Here is a 19,062-nt window from a genome sequence, read left to right as displayed (position 1 = left end):
AATCTCCCACTCTGTTGTGTATAGAAGATGTCAATATTCAGGCGTTTAGTCAAATGGGCGTGTGTATATGTATAAACCCCTGAGTACTGATGTCTGCCATACACAGCAGTGGGGGAGGTATCCACAAATTCTTGTATTTGTTCGGGTTGACGACCCGTGGATTTACAGCAGTTGTTCAATGGTTTGAAAACATTTTTGTCATGGCTCAGGTTGGAGTAATCTGATTAATGATTAGAACACTGTCGGATAAGACACTATTTGCACTACTCTCCAGTCTTTGAGCCTTCTAACTTGTCACAGCTCTTTACTGTCCTCTTTTCCCCTTGTGATCTTGGTGCCATACTGGAACTTTTCTTCATGTTATCACCCCCTTATCAATCACCGTTATGTTACTGTCCTCTTTACCCTGTGGGATTCAGGAACTTCTCTTCATATTATCACCTCTTCTAGCATGTCACAGCTCCTTACTGTCATTTCTCCAGTGATCTCAGTGGAATGCAGGAACTTTTCTTCATGTTATCACCCCCTTATCGATCACAGCTATGTAACTGGCCTCTTTCCCCTGTGTGATTCAGGACCTTCTCTTCATGTTGTCACGTGCCCCTCCCCCCCCCCCCCCCCTTCATTTTGATCCCAGCTTTTTACTGTGATCTCAGTGGGATTCAGGAACTTTTCTTCATGTTATCACCTTTATTTGTCACATTGTCATACTGTCAGGTTTGTCTTTTATTGATCCTCATGGGCAGTAAAGGATCTTTTCTTCTTGTTATGCTAATGAGGGTGGATATTTGCTCTGGCATTTAGGGTGGCGGGGCAGTTCTACATCGAATTGCCTCCTATGCCTCATCGATGACTTATGTAAGGTTGTACTCGCTCTTCCTCTTTCTTTTTTGTGCTTTCCTCTTATTCTTTTTGGAAATATATGCATTACATCTTCAGAGGGATGTTACAGCATTGAGATCTGAATAGTTTCACCAGCTTCTGGGTAATGCATAAATGATTATTGAATCCGCCGTGTCAGGTCGGTCTTATTTGGGGCCATGCTTGAGGCCGCGTTGACTCGCTGGCATCTCATGGGCCTCTGAGATCTTATCAAGTCAACTTTGATACCGATTAGACTCTCTATAGGTCGTACCCTTATTTTACGCCCGTCCTTCTGTCCCCAGTTGCACAGATGAGGGCAGTTCCCTGCCCGGGCTTATAGCCGGTGCTCCTCTTTAGTCTCCCCCATAACATGACCACACCGTTCTTCTCGCCGCCTTAGGTCTTCGGGAATAAGATGATAATCCCTTCCCTGGATGGAGACCTCTTTCAGTGGGACCGGGACAGAGAGAGCATGGAAGCCGTCCCGTTCACGGTGGAGTCCCTCCTGGAGTCATCGTACAAGTTTGGGGACGACGTCGTGTTAGTTGGAGGAAAGTCCCTGACGACTTACGGACTGAGTGCCAACAGCGGTAAGGTGAGTCATCACGGGCCAGAAGAATGCGGGCGGCCAAGCTGCCGTTACCCCGGGGTGACGACTTTACTTACGTAATCGTGCCGTGTGCACACTGACAGGTGAAGTACATCTGCTCCGCCATGGGCTGCCGGCGGTGGAACGAAGAGGAGACTGAGCAAGACGACATCCTACTGTTACATCGGAAGCAGAAAACTGTGCGAGCGGTGGGACCCCGCAGCGGGAGTGAAAAGTAAGTGCCCCTCCGACGTGATGGTTTCATCTAGAGGGGCTGGTGGGTTCCTTAATTTGGGACATAGTGGGGTAATGGGCGGCTGCAGTAGTTGTCCTCTGACCTCATGGATGTGGCTGTAGATCTTCACTTATTTTTGCAACGTCGGACCCCCACCAATCATTTAGGCTCTGTTCATATGTCCAGTTGCAATCTTTCCAGTAATAAATAAAGAAGAAAACTGTAAGACGTGAGCAGAGCCTTTCTGCAACCGTTGTCTTATTTAGAAGGCTCTGTGGTCATCTGAGGGGTTTGGTTCCCTCACTGTGGCCCAGGAGGATCCAGCTGTCTGGCTCTATCCAATTTGGTGACGGATTAGGGCTATCTGCTCGGACGACCTGATTTGGTGATGGGATGACGGTCCTATTGATCCCTTTCACCTTCTGTAATTGCGCCTTTTACTTGCTCACAGGTGGAATTTCAGCGTCGGTCATTTCGAGCTGCGTTACATCCCAGACGTTGAGCCGGCTGTGGGTTTCATCGAAGGTCACATCGAACCCAGCGGTGGCACCGATGACTCCAAAATCATTATGGACTTCGAGGACCAGGAAGTCGGCACGAAGGATGTGGTCATCAAGATCTCTGTGGCCGACTGGAAGGTCATGGCTTTTAACAGACGACTGGGACACCTGGAGTGGGAGCATCAGGTACGCCTCCGTGTAGGGGGTGGTGGGCACAGCATCGGCACGGAACCCAGCGGAGCTCCATTATAGGCATTAGTGGTGGCTTTGCCAATGATTGGCCCTGAGTCCTGGCTACTTGCTTTATACTGGATTATCTGGACGAATACATCTTATCTGCACTGGTTTCTGCTCCCTTTAATGGCTTTGTAAACCTTCATACAGACTTTATTTGCTTCCCAAATGAAAAATTAGATATTTTTTTTTTTTTTCTAAAGGATGCTTACGATTTTGCAGCTTCAGATTCAGCAGGGGGTTGTACACAGATCAGCACAGCATGGAGAGGGGAGAAAGCCTGTACAGTCTCGGAGGGCAGAGAAAACAGGTGGTAGATAACAGAAGTGCAGGACGGAAGTTGTGTTGATATGAGCTAAAAGACATCCACCCACTGGATCAAGCCTATATTTCAGATTCAAACATCGAAAACTTGGCTGCAAACTGCATATCTGGCGGTCGGAAATGAAAATTACAGATAAACTTGGTGCTACTTTATTAACTAATCACTAGTAAAAATAATATATAAATATCGAACGTGTCCATAATATTAAAAGTGAATCTGTTTGCTATGTAATCTAGCAGCAGCATGATGTAGGGGCAGAGAGCCTGTTTCCAGCCATACGTAATCAAATGTGTTAATTCACTAATGGCAAGCAGAGTTCTTGAGGTTACAAAATGTGTCGAGCTCTCTGGGGGTCCCGTACTGTATCCTACGCGTCCAGCTCTCTGGGGGGTCCCGTACTGCATCCTACGCGTCCAGCTCTCTGGGGGTCGCGTACTGTATCCTACGCGTCCAGCTCTCTGGGGGGTCGCGTACTGTATCCTACGCGTCCAGCTCTCTGGGGGTCGCGTACTGTATCCTACGCGTCCAGCTCTCTGGGGGGTCGCGTACTGTATCCTACGCGTCCAGCTCTCTGGGGGTCGCGTACTGTATCCCACGCGTCCAGCTCTCTGGGGGGTCGCGTACTGTATCCTACGCGTCCAGCTCTCTGGGGGTCGCGTACTGTATCCCACGCGTCCAGCTCTCTGGGGGTCGCGTACTGTATCCCATGCGTCCAGCTCTCGGGGGGGTCGCGTACTGTATCCTACACACAGCTCATTAATGGTGTGCACTGAACACTTACTGCTGTTCTTAGCCACAGATTGCTGCCTTGTAGAGAACCCTTTTAACACTACTTGGTCTCCTCTCTCCAGTTCTGCACTCCCATAGCGTCGGCCTGGTTAGTCCGGGACGGGAAGGTGTTGCCGATCAGTCTGTTCGATGACACCAGTTACTCCCCAGACGATGGTGTCCTGGAGGATGAGGAAGATCTGGTGGAAGCTGCAAGAGGAGCTACAGAGTCCAGCTTCTACCTCGGTACGAGTGATGCCGATATTTGTGTGTGTGTCTCCCCCCTCGTCCGCTCTCCCCAGCTGATGTCCCCCTACCAGCAGTGCAGGACAACTACGGTCCATTAGATACCTGTGTGGTTTTTAAAGGCCACCATTTGATCGTTTGTACAATAAAACCTCGTCGTGGACATCCCCTTTAATTTCAGTAATGTTTAAGCTGCTTCTCTCCTTTCTTGTGTCATTGATGGACTCTGCTGACGTCTCTCTCCCACCTGCAGGGATGTATCGGGGGCAGCTGTATCTGCAGGCCTCTGTTCGCCCATCAGAGAAATTCCCAGTTAATCCCACAGCGTTGGATACCAGGAACGATGGGAACGCCATCATGTCTCTGCCCAGGATCAAGTGGAAGCCTTTAATCCGTAAGTACCGGTCCCTTATCTGTGTGTATCTGGGAAGGGGGGGGGATCCATAATTTTTGTGAGTGGCGAGCTAGATGAGGGAAGTGGCCAGTGGCTGCCATGACCTCTCGGTCAGTGCTGCTGAGTCCTATGCAGAGCACAGCAGACAAAACAAATTTGTAATTGGCTGCTGCTTTACTCTGCATAGGTAGAAACTTTTAGTTTTTACACTTTTAGTTTTTACATAGTTCTCACAAGCACGTATTGTATATTAAGGGATTCATTACGGGACTAGCTGTCCGAGTGCTTGCAACCCACACTCCACCAATACTTATGTCCTGCCCGATGTGACTCCAGTTAGTTGATCAATTGTCATGGAATGCTGGGAGTTGTAGTTCCATACTACTCTTTCCTCATACAACCTATTTAGATCTAATGCTCCTTCCTTAGATTCTCCGTCCCGGACGCCCGTGATGGTCGGATCAGACGAGTTTGATAAATGTCTCAGTAATGACAAGTTCTCTCATGAGGAGTACAGCAATGGGGCGCTGTCCGTGCTCCAGTATCCGTACGGTGAGTGTGCGCCGGGGGAGACTTGTGGGGGGACCTCACACGGCTTTATATAGTCTACACGAGATGCTCGGCCGCAGGCGATCGGAGCAGCAGCTTCTGTCATTTAAGGCTCCGGACACACTTGATTAGCGTCACCTGAACCCCACCGATCTCTGCGGACAGTCTAGGTGAATGGGGGGCTTCTGACTCATTCTCAAAAACATATCCGGAGAGATGAGGATCGGCCTGCTGATTGCTTTTGTTCGCTGCCAGATAAGAAGTGTAATAGAGTATACGGGAGCGTTCCTGGGTATAGCGCAGTCGGGTGAGATGGCCGCCGCTCGTCGGGTGAGATGGGTGTCTGTCGGATATGGGAACATAAGATATTGCGTAGCCGCACAATCTTACAGGTAGATCTCCTCTAGCGATCCCCTGATTGTCAGTAGAGGAGGCGGAGGACAATGTCCGGCTGTCCCTGTAGAGTGTGGACGACCGCAGCAAGATCCGCTATGACAGTAGCGCCATTGTCCGGGTCACTTCTCTGGGGTCACGGTGTCCTTATAGGGAATACGGTCTGTATTAAGCATCCCCCTCTAGTCTAGGCTCGCCAGGCCACCCCAATGTCGTGTCCTTCTGACCTTATACCTTGTTTCCAGCCAAGAATGGAGAATCCGTCAGACTGGAAGAGCCAGACCCTCCTCAGCCCCCGGTAGCGGCCGTCCGCCTGGCTGCCATTCCCGGCCAGCACCCTTCTCTCGGTACATGCGTGTACTGTGTGACGTCACCCCACCATTGTCCTCATGCTGTAACGTCCTCCATTCAGTAACGTGGGTGGGCTGCATCTGAGGAGCGTTCATTTACGGCCTTATTAACCCCTCAGTGCAGATCTAGAACATTACAGTCCGATCTGTGGTAAATTGCTGCAGCTCCATCCCCCCATTATCACCAGTGATCGTACATACTGTGTGACATAGTGTGTGCAGTGTTCATCCTCACTACTGTCCTGGCCACTGGTTTGTCTGATCTCCTTAGATGGTTATGTAACATGATAAACTGCAGCGTCCATAAAGTCATGCTGTGTGTGTGTGTATATGTGTGTGTATATATATATATATAATATATACACACATACACATTACAGCGCCTTTTCTCTGGCCCAATCATATCAGACCTGTTCATGAGGAGAGATAACAAGAACCAATCAAACACATTTAAGCTGTTGCTGAGCCCCCAGTCAGATTAACCCCTGATGAACCGAACTCTGGTTAATACACTGCCAGGTCTGCGACATCATGCAACCACAAGCTTATGCCAGCTGTGTGGTTTTCCATGCCAGTCGAGATGTGGACGGTACAGGGGAAAGTTCAGTGCGTTCTGTTCTCGCTAAATTCGAATCCATGATCAAAGTGCTACGTGACTATCGGCGCGTTTATAACGAAGCGCCACCACATAACATTACTCTGTGGGATAAGCATTTGAAGGAAACCGGCAGTTTTGTGGAGAAACCCCGTTCTGGTAGGCCAACATGTGTCTTGGCATGTTGGAATTGTATGCAGTGCCACAATTTCCAGAAGGTGTCGTCTTTCAACAGGACGGCGCTCCTCCACACTACGCCACCATTGTTCGTGAGTTTCTGGATAGAACATTTCCCCGGCAGTGGATAGGCAGGGGTTCTGTCAAGCCATGGCCACCACGATCCCCAGATCTGACACCCTTAGACTTTTACTTTTGGGGTTATGTGAAGCAACATGTGTACATTGAACGTATCAATGACATTAATCACGAAAAAACAGAGAATCACAGACGTTATTCACCCTGTTACACCAGACGTCCTTACTCGTGTGTGGCAAGAACTTCACTATCGTTTGTATGTGTGTAGGGCAATAAATGGAGCCCACATCGAACTGCACTGAATACGGATGAAACTGGGAGAGTTTTTCTTTTATCTGGAGCAGATTTCACATTTCTATCTTTCGTTGCTTTCCAGTGACTGGTCAAAAGTGCACCATGACTTCACAGACACACTGTAAGCAGCAGTCACTGTGTACCAACATTACATTACTGACCCTTAGTTACATCCTGTATTATACCCCAGAGCTGCACTCACTATTCTGCTGGTGCAGTCACTGTGTACATACATTACATTACTGATCCTGAGTTACATCCTGTATTATACCCCAGAGCTGCACTCACTATTCTGCTGGTGCAGTCACTGTGTACATACATTACATTACTGATCCTGAGTTACATCCTGTATTATACTCCAGAGCTGCACTCACTATTCTGCTGGTGCAGTCACTGTGTACATACATTACAGTACTGATCCTGAGTTACATCCTGTATTATACTCCAGAGCTGCACTCACTATTCTGCTGGTGCAGTCACTGTGTACATACATTACATTACTGATCCTGAGTTACATCCTGTATTATACCCCAGAGCTGCTCTCACTATTCTGCTGGTGCACTCACTGTGTACATACATTACATTACTGATCCTGAGTTACATCCTGTATTATACTCCAGAGCTGCACTCACTATTCTGCTGGTGCAGTCACTGTGTACATACATTACATTACTGATCCTGAGTTACATCCTGTATTATACTCCAGAGCTGCACTCACTATTCTGCTGGTGCAGTCACTGTGTACATACATTACATTACTGATCCTGAGTTACCTCCTGTATTATACTCCAGAGCTGCACTCACTATTCTGCTGGTGCAGTCACTGTGTACATACATTACATTACTGATCCTGAGTTACATCCTGTATTATACCCCAGAGCTGCACTCACTATTCTGCTGGTGCAGTCACTGTGTACATACATTACATTACTGATCCTGAGTTACATCCTGTATTATACTCCGGAGCTGCACTCACTATTCTGCTGGTGCAGTCGCTGTGTACACACGTTTGGCTGCGCTCTGACGTTCTGCTCTTCTCTCCAGATAACGGTTATTACCTGCCATACTACAAGCGAGAGCGCAGTAAGCGCGGCACACAGATCACCATTGGGATCCTGGAGAACCCGAACTACAAGAACATTCGCAAGAAGGATCCGGTGGTTCTTCTCCCCTGGTGGAAGGAGATCATCGGCACCATCCTGCTGTGCATCACGGCCACCACGTACATTGTCCGCAGGCTCTTCCAGCCGACCAGCAGCGCCCGGGTGAGTGCGGGGAGAGGGGCCGGGGGTCCGGATGCCGATTCTAGAAGTCATTAGAATATTTTTATTAATGGTTTTTCCTTTCTATTCCTGCAGAAGAGGAAAGAATCGGAGACGCAGTGTCAGACGGACACCAAGTACGAAGCCGTGAACGGGGACCCGGTGGAGATCAGACGCGAGGACAGCGGCTGCGGATACGTGTCACGGTAGTGTACCGCCACATACTCGCTCGGTGGACCACCCTTCCGTTTACCTCTGTGGGACTGGTGGGGAAAACTGAGTCCACAGAAGAGCGTGCACCGCTGCTCGGGGAAATCTGATTCCTCTGGGGCAGTTGTCTGGTGCCTCCACCCCTAGTGGTCAGACATTGAATTACCAATCCTATAAATGGGGTGTATACATTTATTTAATGGGGTTAATGCCTTTACCAGTAACTTCTGCGGTTTAACCCATTATTCTCCTTTTTAGGTATCTGACAGACTTTGATCCTATCCGGTGTTTAGGACGCGGGGGCTTCGGAGTGGTGTTTGAAGCCAGGAATAAAGTTGATGATTGTAACTACGCCATTAAGAGAATCCGCCTCCCCAACAGGTAAGGGACGGCATCTTCCACACTGTCACTTCTGATATCAGACGCTCCTTGGACACTGCTGTGTTTCGGCCTTTTCTCGGCCTGGCTCTTACAGTTGCTGTCTTGATATATAACATTTTAAGGAAATTCTCCCAGGTTAGAAAACACCTTTTTCTAGCTAATAAAGTTCCATATTATATACGATACGATACACTTTATTGATCCCGTGGGAAATTATATTATAATGTTATATTATTCAGTCTCTAATCTTCATTTCTTCATTAAATTGCAATTTGCAGCCTGATCCAATTTTCAGATATTTTTTTTTTCTTGTGAATTTTCTCTCCCAGTAATACAGGCTGGATGTGAGCTCAGCGTACTGATGTATATAATGGCTCACGTGTCAGTACAGCTTCTATCCTGCACTTATTTTCCCTCTGTGTGCTTTATTCCTTTCCCTTAGCCTGGTGTCTCTTCCCCCTGGACACTCTGCATTAGCAAAATGGTAGAAAATGTACGATGTGTGGGTTCTCCCCCATGTTAAGGGGCTGTCTAGCCAAAAGGAAAGTTTTTTTTTTTTTTTTTTTTTTTTTTTTTTCTTTTGTAAATTGCTAACTAAAGATTTTTCTACCTTACTAATTTAATTCTGTTAGGCCAGATGACACCCCCTTCTCCTCTGTCTGCTCCATCCTGGGTCCTATCCCGTGTCTGTGTACATCCAGCGCAGTGCATAGGGGGCTGGCTAACTTTGTATTTTAATAGCCCAGCCAGCCCCCTTCTGCCTATACATCAGCTGAGACAGAGGAGGGGGCTACCTTAGATGATGGTGGGCTATCACATGTAATTACAACCTTCTTTCTGTCAGTGCCCGCTTCCTGCTAACCCAGACGTGTTCTGCCCGCTCTGTAGGAAACTGGCCCGAGAGAAGGTGATGCGAGAGGTGAAGGCTCTCGCCAAACTGGAGCATCCTGGGATCGTGCGCTATTTCAATGCTTGGCGTGAAGAGCCGCCAGAACTATGGCAGGAGAAAATGGATGAGCTGTGGCTAAAAGATGGATGGTGAGGACTGTTAGTTATCACCTATGATAGATGTTATACTTACTGTGGCTAAAGTGTGTGGATTTTTGTATAATATCTATAAAATAACGCTGGGAGCGTCACTCTGTCTGAAGCCTTTATAGACTGCGCAAGCGTCGTCGCAGTCTGGACCCCACAGAGTGACGCTCCCAGGAGATCGCGGTATGCGTAAGCACTGAACGCACACCGCGATCTCCAACGGAGAGTCAGGGACCGCCAGGAGGGTGAGTATATTCACCTGTCCCCCGTTCCAGCGCTGCGTGCGGCTCCGTCTCCCGGGTCCTCTGCCTGTGACGTTCACAGTTCAGAGGGTGCGATGATTCGCTTAATGCGTGTGCCGCCCTCTGACTGAACAGTCACAGCCAGAGGAGCCGGAACACGGAGCGGACGCAGCGCTGGAATGGGGGACAGGTGAATATAGCAAGTGTCGGGGGCCTGAGCGAGCGGTGACTCCGGCACCTGACCCCCCCAGCACTCGGCGCCCAGCGACGATAGGTGAGTATGGTATTTTTTTATATATATCGCAGCAGCATACGGGGCATATATAATGGAGCATCTTATGGGGGCCATCAACATTTATGGAGCAGTGTACGGGGCATATAATACTATGGAGCATGTTATGGGGGCTATCAACCTTTATGGAGCAGTGTACGGGGGCATACACTATGGAGCGCCATAAACCATAATGGAGCAGTGTACGGGGGCATATAGTATGGAGCATCTTATGGGGGCCATCAACATTTATGGAGAAGTATATGGGGCATATACTATGGAGCATCTTATGGGGGCCATCAACATTTATGGAGAAGTATATGGGGCATATACTATGGAGCATCTTATGGGGGCCATCACCATTTATGGAGCAGTATACGGGGCATACACTATGGAGCATCTGATGGGGCCATAAACCATAATGGAGCAGTGTACAGGGGCATATAGCATGGAGCATCTTATGGGGGCCATCACCATTTATGGAGCAGTGTACGGGGCATATACTATGGAGCATCTGATGGGGCCATAAACCTTTATGGAGCAGCGTATGGGGCATATGGATGGGAGCAGCAAATTACAGAATGGTGGCGCAGTATGGCAGCAGCACATGACAGGATGGAGACCATATACCATTATAAATGCTCGCCACCCGGGCGTAGAACGGGTTCAATAGCTAATATATATATAGATAGATAGATAGATAGATATTTTAAAGATTTTTCTCTATTTTCATGACAATGAAGGCATCAAAACTATGAATTAACACATGTGGAATTATATACTTAACAAAAAAATGTGAAACCACTGAAATTGTCTTATATTCTAGATTCTTCAAAGTAGCCACCTTTTGCTTTGATGACTGCTTTGCACACTCTTGGCATTCTCTTGATGAGCTTCAAGAGGTAGTCACCGGGAATGGTTTTCACTTCACAGGTGTGCCCTGTCAGGTTTAATAAGTGGGATTTCTTGCCTTGTAAATGGGGTTGGGACCATCAGTTGTGTTGTGCAGAAGTCTGGTGGATGCACAGCTGATAGTCCTACTGAATAGACTGTTAGCTGCTTTTTTCTTGCCATAATACAAATTCTAAGTAAAGAAAAACGAGTGGCCATCATTACTTTAAGAAATGAAGGTCAGTCAGTCTGAAAAATTGGGAAAGCTTTGAAAGTGTCCCCAAGTGCAGTGGCAAAAACCATCAAGCGCTACAAAGAAACTGGCTCATATGAGGACCGCCCCAGGAAAGGAAGAACAAGAGTAACCTCTGCTTCTGAGGATAAGTTTATCAGTCACCAGCCTCAGAAATCGCAGGTTAACAGCAGCTCAGATTAGAGACCAGGTCAATGCCACACAGAGTTCTAGCAGCAGACACATCTCTACAACAACTGTTAAGAGGAGACTTTGTGCAGCAGGCCTTCATGGTAAAATAGCTGCTAGGAAACCGGTGCTAAGGACAGGCAACAAGCAGAAGAGACTTGTTTAGGCTAAAGAACACAAGGAATGGACATTAGACCAGTGGAAATCTGTGCTTTGGTCTGATGAGTCCAAATTTGAGATCTTTGGTTCCAACCACCGTGTCTTTGTGTGACGCAGAAAAGGTGAACGGATGGACTCTACATGCCTGGTTCCCACCGTGAAGCATGGAGGAGGAGGTGTGATAGTGTGGGGGTGCTTTGCTGGTGACACTGTTGGGGATTTATTCAAAATTGAAGTCATACTGAACCATCATGGCTACCACAGCATCTTGCAGCGGTATGCTATTCCATCTGGTTTGCGTTTAGTTGGACCATCATTTATTTTTCAACAGAACAATGACCCCAAACACCTCCAGGCTGTGTAAGGGCTATTTGACCAAGAAGGAGAGTGATGGGGTGCTACACCAGATGACCTGGCCTCCAGTCACCAGACCTGAACCCAATCGAGATGGTTTGGAGTGAGCTGGACCGCAGAGTGAAGGCAAAAGGGCCAACAAGTGCTAAGCATCTCTGGGAACTCCTTCAAGATTTTTGGAAAACCATTCCCGGTGACTACCTCTTGAAGCTCATCAAGAGCATGCCAAGAGTGTGCAAAGCAGTCATCAAAGCAAAAGGTGGCTACTTTGAAGAACCTAGAATGTAAGACATATTTTCAGTTGTTTCACACTTTTTTGTTAAGTATATAATTCCACATGTTAATTCATAGCTTTGATGCCTTCAGTGTGAATGTACAATTTTCATAGTCGTGAAAATATAGAAAAATCTTTAAATGAGAAGGTGTGTCCAAACTTTTGGTCTGCACTGTATATTGAAATAACAATTTGGTAACTCAAACAAATGTAAAGGCAGAGTTGTAAGGGTATGTGCACACGTTGCAGATTTCCTGCAGATCTACAAGTGATTTATAGGACAATGTAAATCAATGGCAAAAAAAATAGCTGTGCTAATCTGCACGGAAAATGCAGTGGATTAAAAAAAGGACCATGTCACTACTTTGTGCATTTCTGCAGTCATTCCATTATAGGAAATGGCAGCGGTAAAAAAACGCATGAAATCTGCTGGAAAAACTCACAAAATACGCAAGAAAAACGCGCAGATTTTGACCTGCGTTTTCTGCTAAGAGATGCAGATTCTGCTCGGAAAATTCCACAGGCAAATCCGCAACGTGTGCACATAGCCTTAAGATAAACAGATGAAATATCGGCCATAGAACGGCCCCTGAATGCTGATGTGTGTTTGTGAGCACCATCAACTAGAGAGTACTCAAAGTAAAGTTTACTAAAGTAAATACACACTAAGGCTACGTTCACATTTGCGTTGTTGGGCGCAGCGTCGTCGACGCATGGACATGCGCCGGTATGCGTTGTATTGCGTTTTATGACGCATGCGTCATTTTGACGCACCAGACAGGGCGCGGACGATGCTACTTGTAGCGTTTTCCCTGCGCCAAAATTCATGAACATTACTAGTTTGTCAACGCATGCGTCAAAAAACGCAGCGTTGTTGGTTGCGTCGACGACGCTGCCCCCAACAACGCAAATGTGAACGTAGCCTTAGGAGGATGTATATCTTACCCGACGGGTCAGGAAGGATTCTAGGCAGGTGTAAGACCAGAGAGGAGACCGCCAACGTGCATTTCACATATGTTGTACAGTGTTTTCTCCCCTTAATGGTGGTGGTGTGGTGCTGTAGTAGCGGAGCTGCTGCGTTGTGGTGCTGTAGTAGTGGAGCTGCTGCGTTGTGGTGCTGTAGTAGTGGAGCTGCTGCGACGTGGTGCTGTAGTAGCGGAGCTGCTGCGACGTGGTGCTGTAGTAGCGGAGCTGATGCGACGTGGTGCTGTAGTAGTGGAGCTGCTGCGTCGTGGTGCTGTAGTAGTGGAGCTGCTGCGACGTAGAGCTGTAGTAGCGGAGCTGCTGCGACGTGGTGCTGTAGTAGCGGAGCTGCTGCGACGTGGTGCTGTAGTAGTGGAGCTGCTGCGTCGTGGTGCTGTAGTAGTGGAGCTGCTGCGACGTGGAGCTGTAGTAGCGGAGCTGCTGCGTCGTGGTGCTGTAGTAGCGGAGCTGCTGCGTCGCGGTGCTGTAGTAGCGGAGCTGCTGCGTCGCGGTGCTGTAGTAGCGGAGCTGCTGCGTCGTGGTGCTGTAGTAGCGGAGCTGCTGCGTCGTGGTGCTGTAGTAGCGGAGCTGCTGCGACATGGTGCTGTAGTAGCGGAGCTGCTGCGTCGTGGTGGTTTGGAGTTGTATCTGAGGAGTGTATATTACACATGCTGCAGAGGAACACAAACTATATAGATCGATGCCCTCTATAGTCTAAAATTTTTAAACTAATTCCTGCCGCTCTGTCCTCCCCGGCGGGTCCAGTCACTTATATATGGCTGCCGCCTGTTTATTGTCGATCTCCGCTCTGTCTTCATGGAGCCAGAAAATGTCAAGTCAGTCACACAGCAGGGAAATTATCTGGAGGGAAGGTGTGTAGAAATGACTGGCTCCACTGAGCGGCCGGACTTGGTTTGAACAGTCGTTCTATGGTGACGAGTCCCTTTAAACCACCCGGTTGAGAAGACAAGTTGGTTAATAATTGTAGCTCCATACTGAGACGTCTTCCTTTTATCGTTTCAGCACGGAGTGGCCCTTCAGCTCCCCGACGCCTGTGGACGGCCTTTCCCTCAAGGTCCGGAGTGCAGACCCCTACTCCATGAGGGAGCAGGTGGAAGTCATCACCCCTTCTTCAGAGAGTCTGAGCTCGCCGTCCACCGGATTTATCCTCGTTGACCCCGGCCGGCATCGGAGGCGCTCGTTTCCTCGCCGTTTCTCCTCTGACGACGTCGCTGTTGTGAACCTGCAGGACAGCGTCCTTACAGGCTGTGATGTGGAGCACAGCACGGAGGAGGAGGGTCCCGGAGGGCTTTATTCTCCGCGGGATCTCGGGTTACACGAGAGGACCTCCTCCTCCATCATCTTTGAAGACTCTGGTTGTGACAACGCATCCAGTCACGTAGATAACAGGCCGGACGTGTCCGTTGTGGTCACCACCAGCGAGTTTTCTGAGAGAGACTCTGGAACCAAGGACTCGTGCTCCAGCGAGAGCAAACCCAGCACTTTGTCTATTTCTCCTCCAAGACCTAAAACTTTGAACTTGGACTTAACCAAAAATACTTCGGAGAAGCTGAACCCCGGCTCCCCTAAGGTGTACCTCTATATACAGATGCAGCTGTGCCGCCAGGAGAACCTCAAAGACTGGATGGAGGCTCGCTGCACCCTGCAGGATCGGCCGCGGCCTGAAAGCCTCCATATATTTCTGCAAATTGCAGAAGCCGTTCAGTTTTTGCACAGTAAAGGTCTAATGCACCGAGATCTGAAGGTATGAACGTCTGTTCATCTAGGGGAAGGTTCTAAGTTCTGGTGTTGTCAGCCCAACCTTATGAATGGTCTACAGCTCGGTGAAGGCTTGACGTTGAGCTTCTGTCAGAAGTAAACTGTGCTGGGCCAGCTTGTCCCAGGCAGTGTAGTCTCGGCTCAGTTCTTATTGAAGTAAATGGGCTCTACACGACAAACTGCTGTTCTTGAGGGTGAAAAATATTAGATCGGTGGGGATTGGGCCTCCTAAAGATAAGTCCTCAGTATCTTGGACCTGGACAACCCTTTTAAAGTCACTATGACTTTGGTCTCCTGCCTGATCTTGCATGATGGGATATGACCATAGAATAACTGAGGGGTTATATGAGCTGTGTCCATTAAATAGGACCCGACAAGAGGCTCCTCAGGTGTAGGTGCCTCGTGGAGCAGTAATACCCAACGTGCGCCATGGCATCTCTTTGATGTCCCGGCACGGTGATGCCACCAGTCACTTTCGAGAAAGGGCAACAACTCCATTGAAGAGACTTAACAGGTGGATATGATCCATGATGTGCAGGGGAATGCTCCACCCCAAATAGGTCTCCTCTGCATCAGTGGTGGCTCTGAAGGTTGGATCCATGCCTTTTATTTGGCTTGTACGCTTGCCTTGGGAAGCAGGATAGTCTCTGGTTTTTTGAAGACTTTGCTTGCTGGCCGGTGAAGTCACACGGCAGCTGCCATATTGTGAGCAGGAGATAAGGGCGAGGTCTGTAGAGTTCTGTAAAATAATCGGGAATTGGAAAGGGCTCCGCTGTGACTATAGGGGAAGTGGCAGGGGTGGTCTGCTGGTACTACTCGGATCCAGTGCCGTCTCTTGATGGATTCCTCTTCTCCTTTTTGTAGCCGTCCAACATTTTCTTTACGATGGACGATGTCGTGAAGGTCGGAGACTTCGGATTGGTGACGGAGATGGACCAGGAAGAAGATGAAGAAACCGTTCTGACGCCCATGCCAGCCTACGCCCGACATACCGGGCAGGTGGGGACCAAGCTGTACATGAGCCCCGAGCAGGTAGGTAGTGGCGGTGCCGACCTCAGCATTGTGTTATGGAGGAGCTCCTCCTGATAGGACGTCTTCTGCTCCGTCCCCAGATGTGCGGCCAGAGTTACTCTCACAAGGTGGACATCTTCTCCCTGGGCCTCATCTTATTTGAGCTGCTGTATCCGTTCGGTACCAATATGGAGAGAGTGCAGGTCAGTGACCGTGCCAGAAAGTGCTCTAGTGTTGCAAAATCTGACCCCCCCCACTTCACATCCGGACAGGTACTCGCTGTCCTCTGAGCTTGAATAGTCTTATGCTGTAGTATTTTCTTATTTATTTTTTTACCTGGTAAATTATTTGCAAAACTTCTAGACATCTCCCATCTGGGGGAGAAGAAAAAATGGATGTAGTACTTGCAGTGTCCAAGCTGTCCACTAGGTGGCAGTACACGCTGCGTAATGTCGGCTCCTCTGCGTACAGTAACGCGTCCATGTTTGCTCGCATGTCTGCACTCCATTGACAGACGTTTACGTTTACCTTTTAACTTTTTTTTTTTTTTTCCTTTTTAGATATTAACAGACTTGCGGGACCTGAAGTTTCCAGCCCTGTTTACGCAGCAGTATCCCCAGGAGGTAAGCGGCTCCTGCTCGTGACCTAGAGGCTGCAGAATGAGTCAACATAGTGTCTTTCAGGGAGTTTAACTATTAGGCTGGGGCTACATGGTGACACTTGCCTCGCGAAAAGCAATACTTCTGATTAATGACCACATGGACGTTCTGCTCTCCTTTGTGGTCATAAATCAGCTGAGCAGAGAAAATGCCATAATTGTTACAAATAATAATAATTTAAAAAAAAAGCCGACGCTGCATGGAGCTAATGATATTCTACTCTAGAGCTGCACTCAAAATTCTGCTTATCAGAAACCATCTGCAAGCTTGTCAGTCATGACCCCTTAACAGGTTAGCTGAGCTCTTCTGAGGGGCAGATGTTTCCTTCCTACGTGCTGGCTTCTTCTCTGAAAGTTATTCCTTCCTATGTATGAGCATAAGATATGTAAGAGTTCAGCTCTGAAGTGTGAATGCAGCTCTCAGAAATAAGGACTTGTGCACTGGAATAATGGTGGCAATGTAACATTGATCTGCTCTTGCCCTCGAGCAGGTGATGACCTCACAATTTCTTTGTCGTAGGATTGCTGAGGAGTGTGATTGGTTGCAGCGGTCTGTCTCTGGTGCACGGTTTTGGTCACATGACCGCTGCCAGCAATCACAGATCTCGGTGGTCCTTTCATTAGAACGGTGATGTCCTTGCTTCCTGTTCCAGTGGAGCCTAATATCTGACCCCCTGTGTTTGTCCTTACAGCACACCATGGTCCGGCACATGCTTTCTCACGACCCGAGCGAGCGGCCGGAGGCTGAAGACATCATAGACAGTCCCGTGTTTGAGAACGTCGAACTTCCCAGTAAGCTGATTCTCCGGCAGCGGTCGCGGACTCTCAGCTCCTCCGGTGTGAAAAACCTGAAACATTCCAGCAAGTGACCGGCAGCCGGTCACCGGTCCGGCCCTCCAGAACGTCTCCGGCCAGGCCGGTCACCGGTCCGGCCCTCCAGAACGTCTCCGGCCAGGCCGGTCACTGGTCCGGCCTTCCAGAACATCACCGGTCCAACCCTCCAGAACGTGTCTGGCCAGGCCGGTCACCGGTCCAGCCCTCCAGAACGTCTCCAGCCTGGCCGGTCACTGGTCCCGCCCTCCAGAACGTCGCTGGTCACTTGTCCCGCCCTCCAGAACGTCTCCGGTCTGGCCGGTCACCGGTCCAGCCCTCCAGAACGTCTCCGGCCAGCCGGGGTCTTCCGGGCTCAGAACTTGCACAAGACTTGTTTTATATTGTTCGGACGCGTCTTACAGTAGACGAGGAGCACAATGGAGGAATTATGTGGACTTGGTAATGGCCGTCAAGTAGGATGAGTTTTTTATTTTTCCCCTTGACCTGTCCTTTTGGGGCATCGCACATCTTAATGTTCGCTCCAGACCCCGTAGTTTTCTAGAACATGATGTCTCGGTGTCTAGTTTTTATTTTTTATTTTTTTACTACAACGTGAAGCACAGACTGGAGCAGACGTTGGATTTTGGGGGTCGGCAATGGTTTATATTAGAACAAATATTTTTCTAAAATGAAGGAAGGCGAGGAGATCTGTCTGTCGGATGAAGCCCATTTAAAACGGTTCAGGAAAAACCCGATGATGTGTTTTGCGCCGCATCTTTCTATAAGTCGTGTCTGGTCCCAATAAAGTAAAGCTGCAATACCGGACGTGACCTGTACACACATGGAGGCAGGATTTCCCTCATCCTCAACAGCCCCTTTAAGGCTGTGACATAATGACAGGTCTGCGTTAGCCGTCGTATTATGGACTTCTAGATTTAATCTAACAATATAATGTCAGGACTGAATAAATTTATTTTTTTATTTTTTTTGTTTACTCTAGTCCCCTCCAGAGCTGCATTCATAATATTTCTATGACCGTGCCAGCATCGCCCATCATTGGCCCAGAATCCGTGTATGAGTACTGGCACGGTCGCCCGCTGCAATCATTCAGGGGCCACATCTTTTTATGCTTTCTTTTATGGATCCAGTAGGAGTTTTTATACTCGGGGTCCGGTTGGATCCCCCTCCTAAGGGGAAGCGATGGGCCGCTACCAAACCTTCCTGATATCCCAGGACCGGATCCAATGGCTCCACGGAGCTTTAAAGGGGGCATCCAGACGGATCTGATGCGGAGAGAGGCGGCCGTACCATGGGCTGGGCTAATTGGGGTAGGACCCAGGCACAATGTTTGGGGGGGGGGGGGGGGTCGCTGCAGTAATGGCCGCCTATCGTGCAGTCATGTCTTTCCACACCTCGAAGTCACGGACACCTTTTTAAAGAACACTGTCAGGACTAGACGGGGGAAAATGGCCGCGTGTCTGATTTGTACTTGCTGTTGGAGTGAAATGAACCCTTTTTTTTTTCTTAAATTATATATATATATATATATATAATTTTTTTTTTTTTTTTTTTTTTTTTTTTTTACTTAAATGCACATCTTTTGGCCTAAAAAAAATAAAAAAAATCCTACAAATTTTTTTTTAAAGAATTTTTCACCATTTAGCTTTTGCATGCTTTTCACCTCACTCCCATCGTGGGGATGGGATCGTGTGGGGGCCCCCCACACACACACACACATGCGCGCGCA

The 19,062-nt window shown here is 48.5% G+C and overlaps 1 protein-coding gene across 2 annotated transcripts in view; it reads left to right on the top strand.

The window, feature by feature from the left end:
* The window catches only part of EIF2AK3 (eukaryotic translation initiation factor 2 alpha kinase 3), a 29,471-nt gene extending 10,627 nt beyond the window's left edge, over positions 1 to 18,844 (top strand). The window contains exons 3-18 of one of the 2 annotated variants that reach the window (XM_069744955.1): positions 1,265 to 1,459; positions 1,558 to 1,688; positions 2,140 to 2,374; positions 3,599 to 3,761; positions 4,015 to 4,155; positions 4,585 to 4,707; positions 5,343 to 5,444; positions 7,636 to 7,856; positions 7,950 to 8,059; positions 8,322 to 8,444; positions 9,333 to 9,482; positions 14,078 to 14,819; positions 15,698 to 15,865; positions 15,946 to 16,047; positions 16,405 to 16,467; positions 17,195 to 18,844. In XM_069744955.1, the coding sequence (XP_069601056.1) occupies positions 1,265 to 1,459; positions 1,558 to 1,688; positions 2,140 to 2,374; positions 3,599 to 3,761; positions 4,015 to 4,155; positions 4,585 to 4,707; positions 5,343 to 5,444; positions 7,636 to 7,856; positions 7,950 to 8,059; positions 8,322 to 8,444; positions 9,333 to 9,482; positions 14,078 to 14,819; positions 15,698 to 15,865; positions 15,946 to 16,047; positions 16,405 to 16,467; positions 17,195 to 17,371 (2,946 nt within the window). In that variant the 3' untranslated portion in view covers positions 17,372 to 18,844. The remainder of the gene's footprint in view (positions 1 to 1,264; positions 1,460 to 1,557; positions 1,689 to 2,139; positions 2,375 to 3,598; positions 3,762 to 4,014; positions 4,156 to 4,584; positions 4,708 to 5,342; positions 5,445 to 7,635; positions 7,857 to 7,949; positions 8,060 to 8,321; positions 8,445 to 9,332; positions 9,483 to 14,077; positions 14,820 to 15,697; positions 15,866 to 15,945; positions 16,048 to 16,404; positions 16,468 to 17,194) is intronic. The other variant, XM_069744956.1, reaches the window with a different exon arrangement.
* The last annotated feature ends 218 nt before the right edge of the window (positions 18,845 to 19,062 follow it).

This window comes from Ranitomeya imitator, chromosome 1 (assembly GCF_032444005.1).
Source record: "Ranitomeya imitator isolate aRanImi1 chromosome 1, aRanImi1.pri, whole genome shotgun sequence".
NCBI classification, from domain to species: Eukaryota; Metazoa; Chordata; class Amphibia; order Anura; family Dendrobatidae; genus Ranitomeya; species Ranitomeya imitator.
This window is presented reverse-complemented; position numbering and strand designations above follow the sequence as displayed.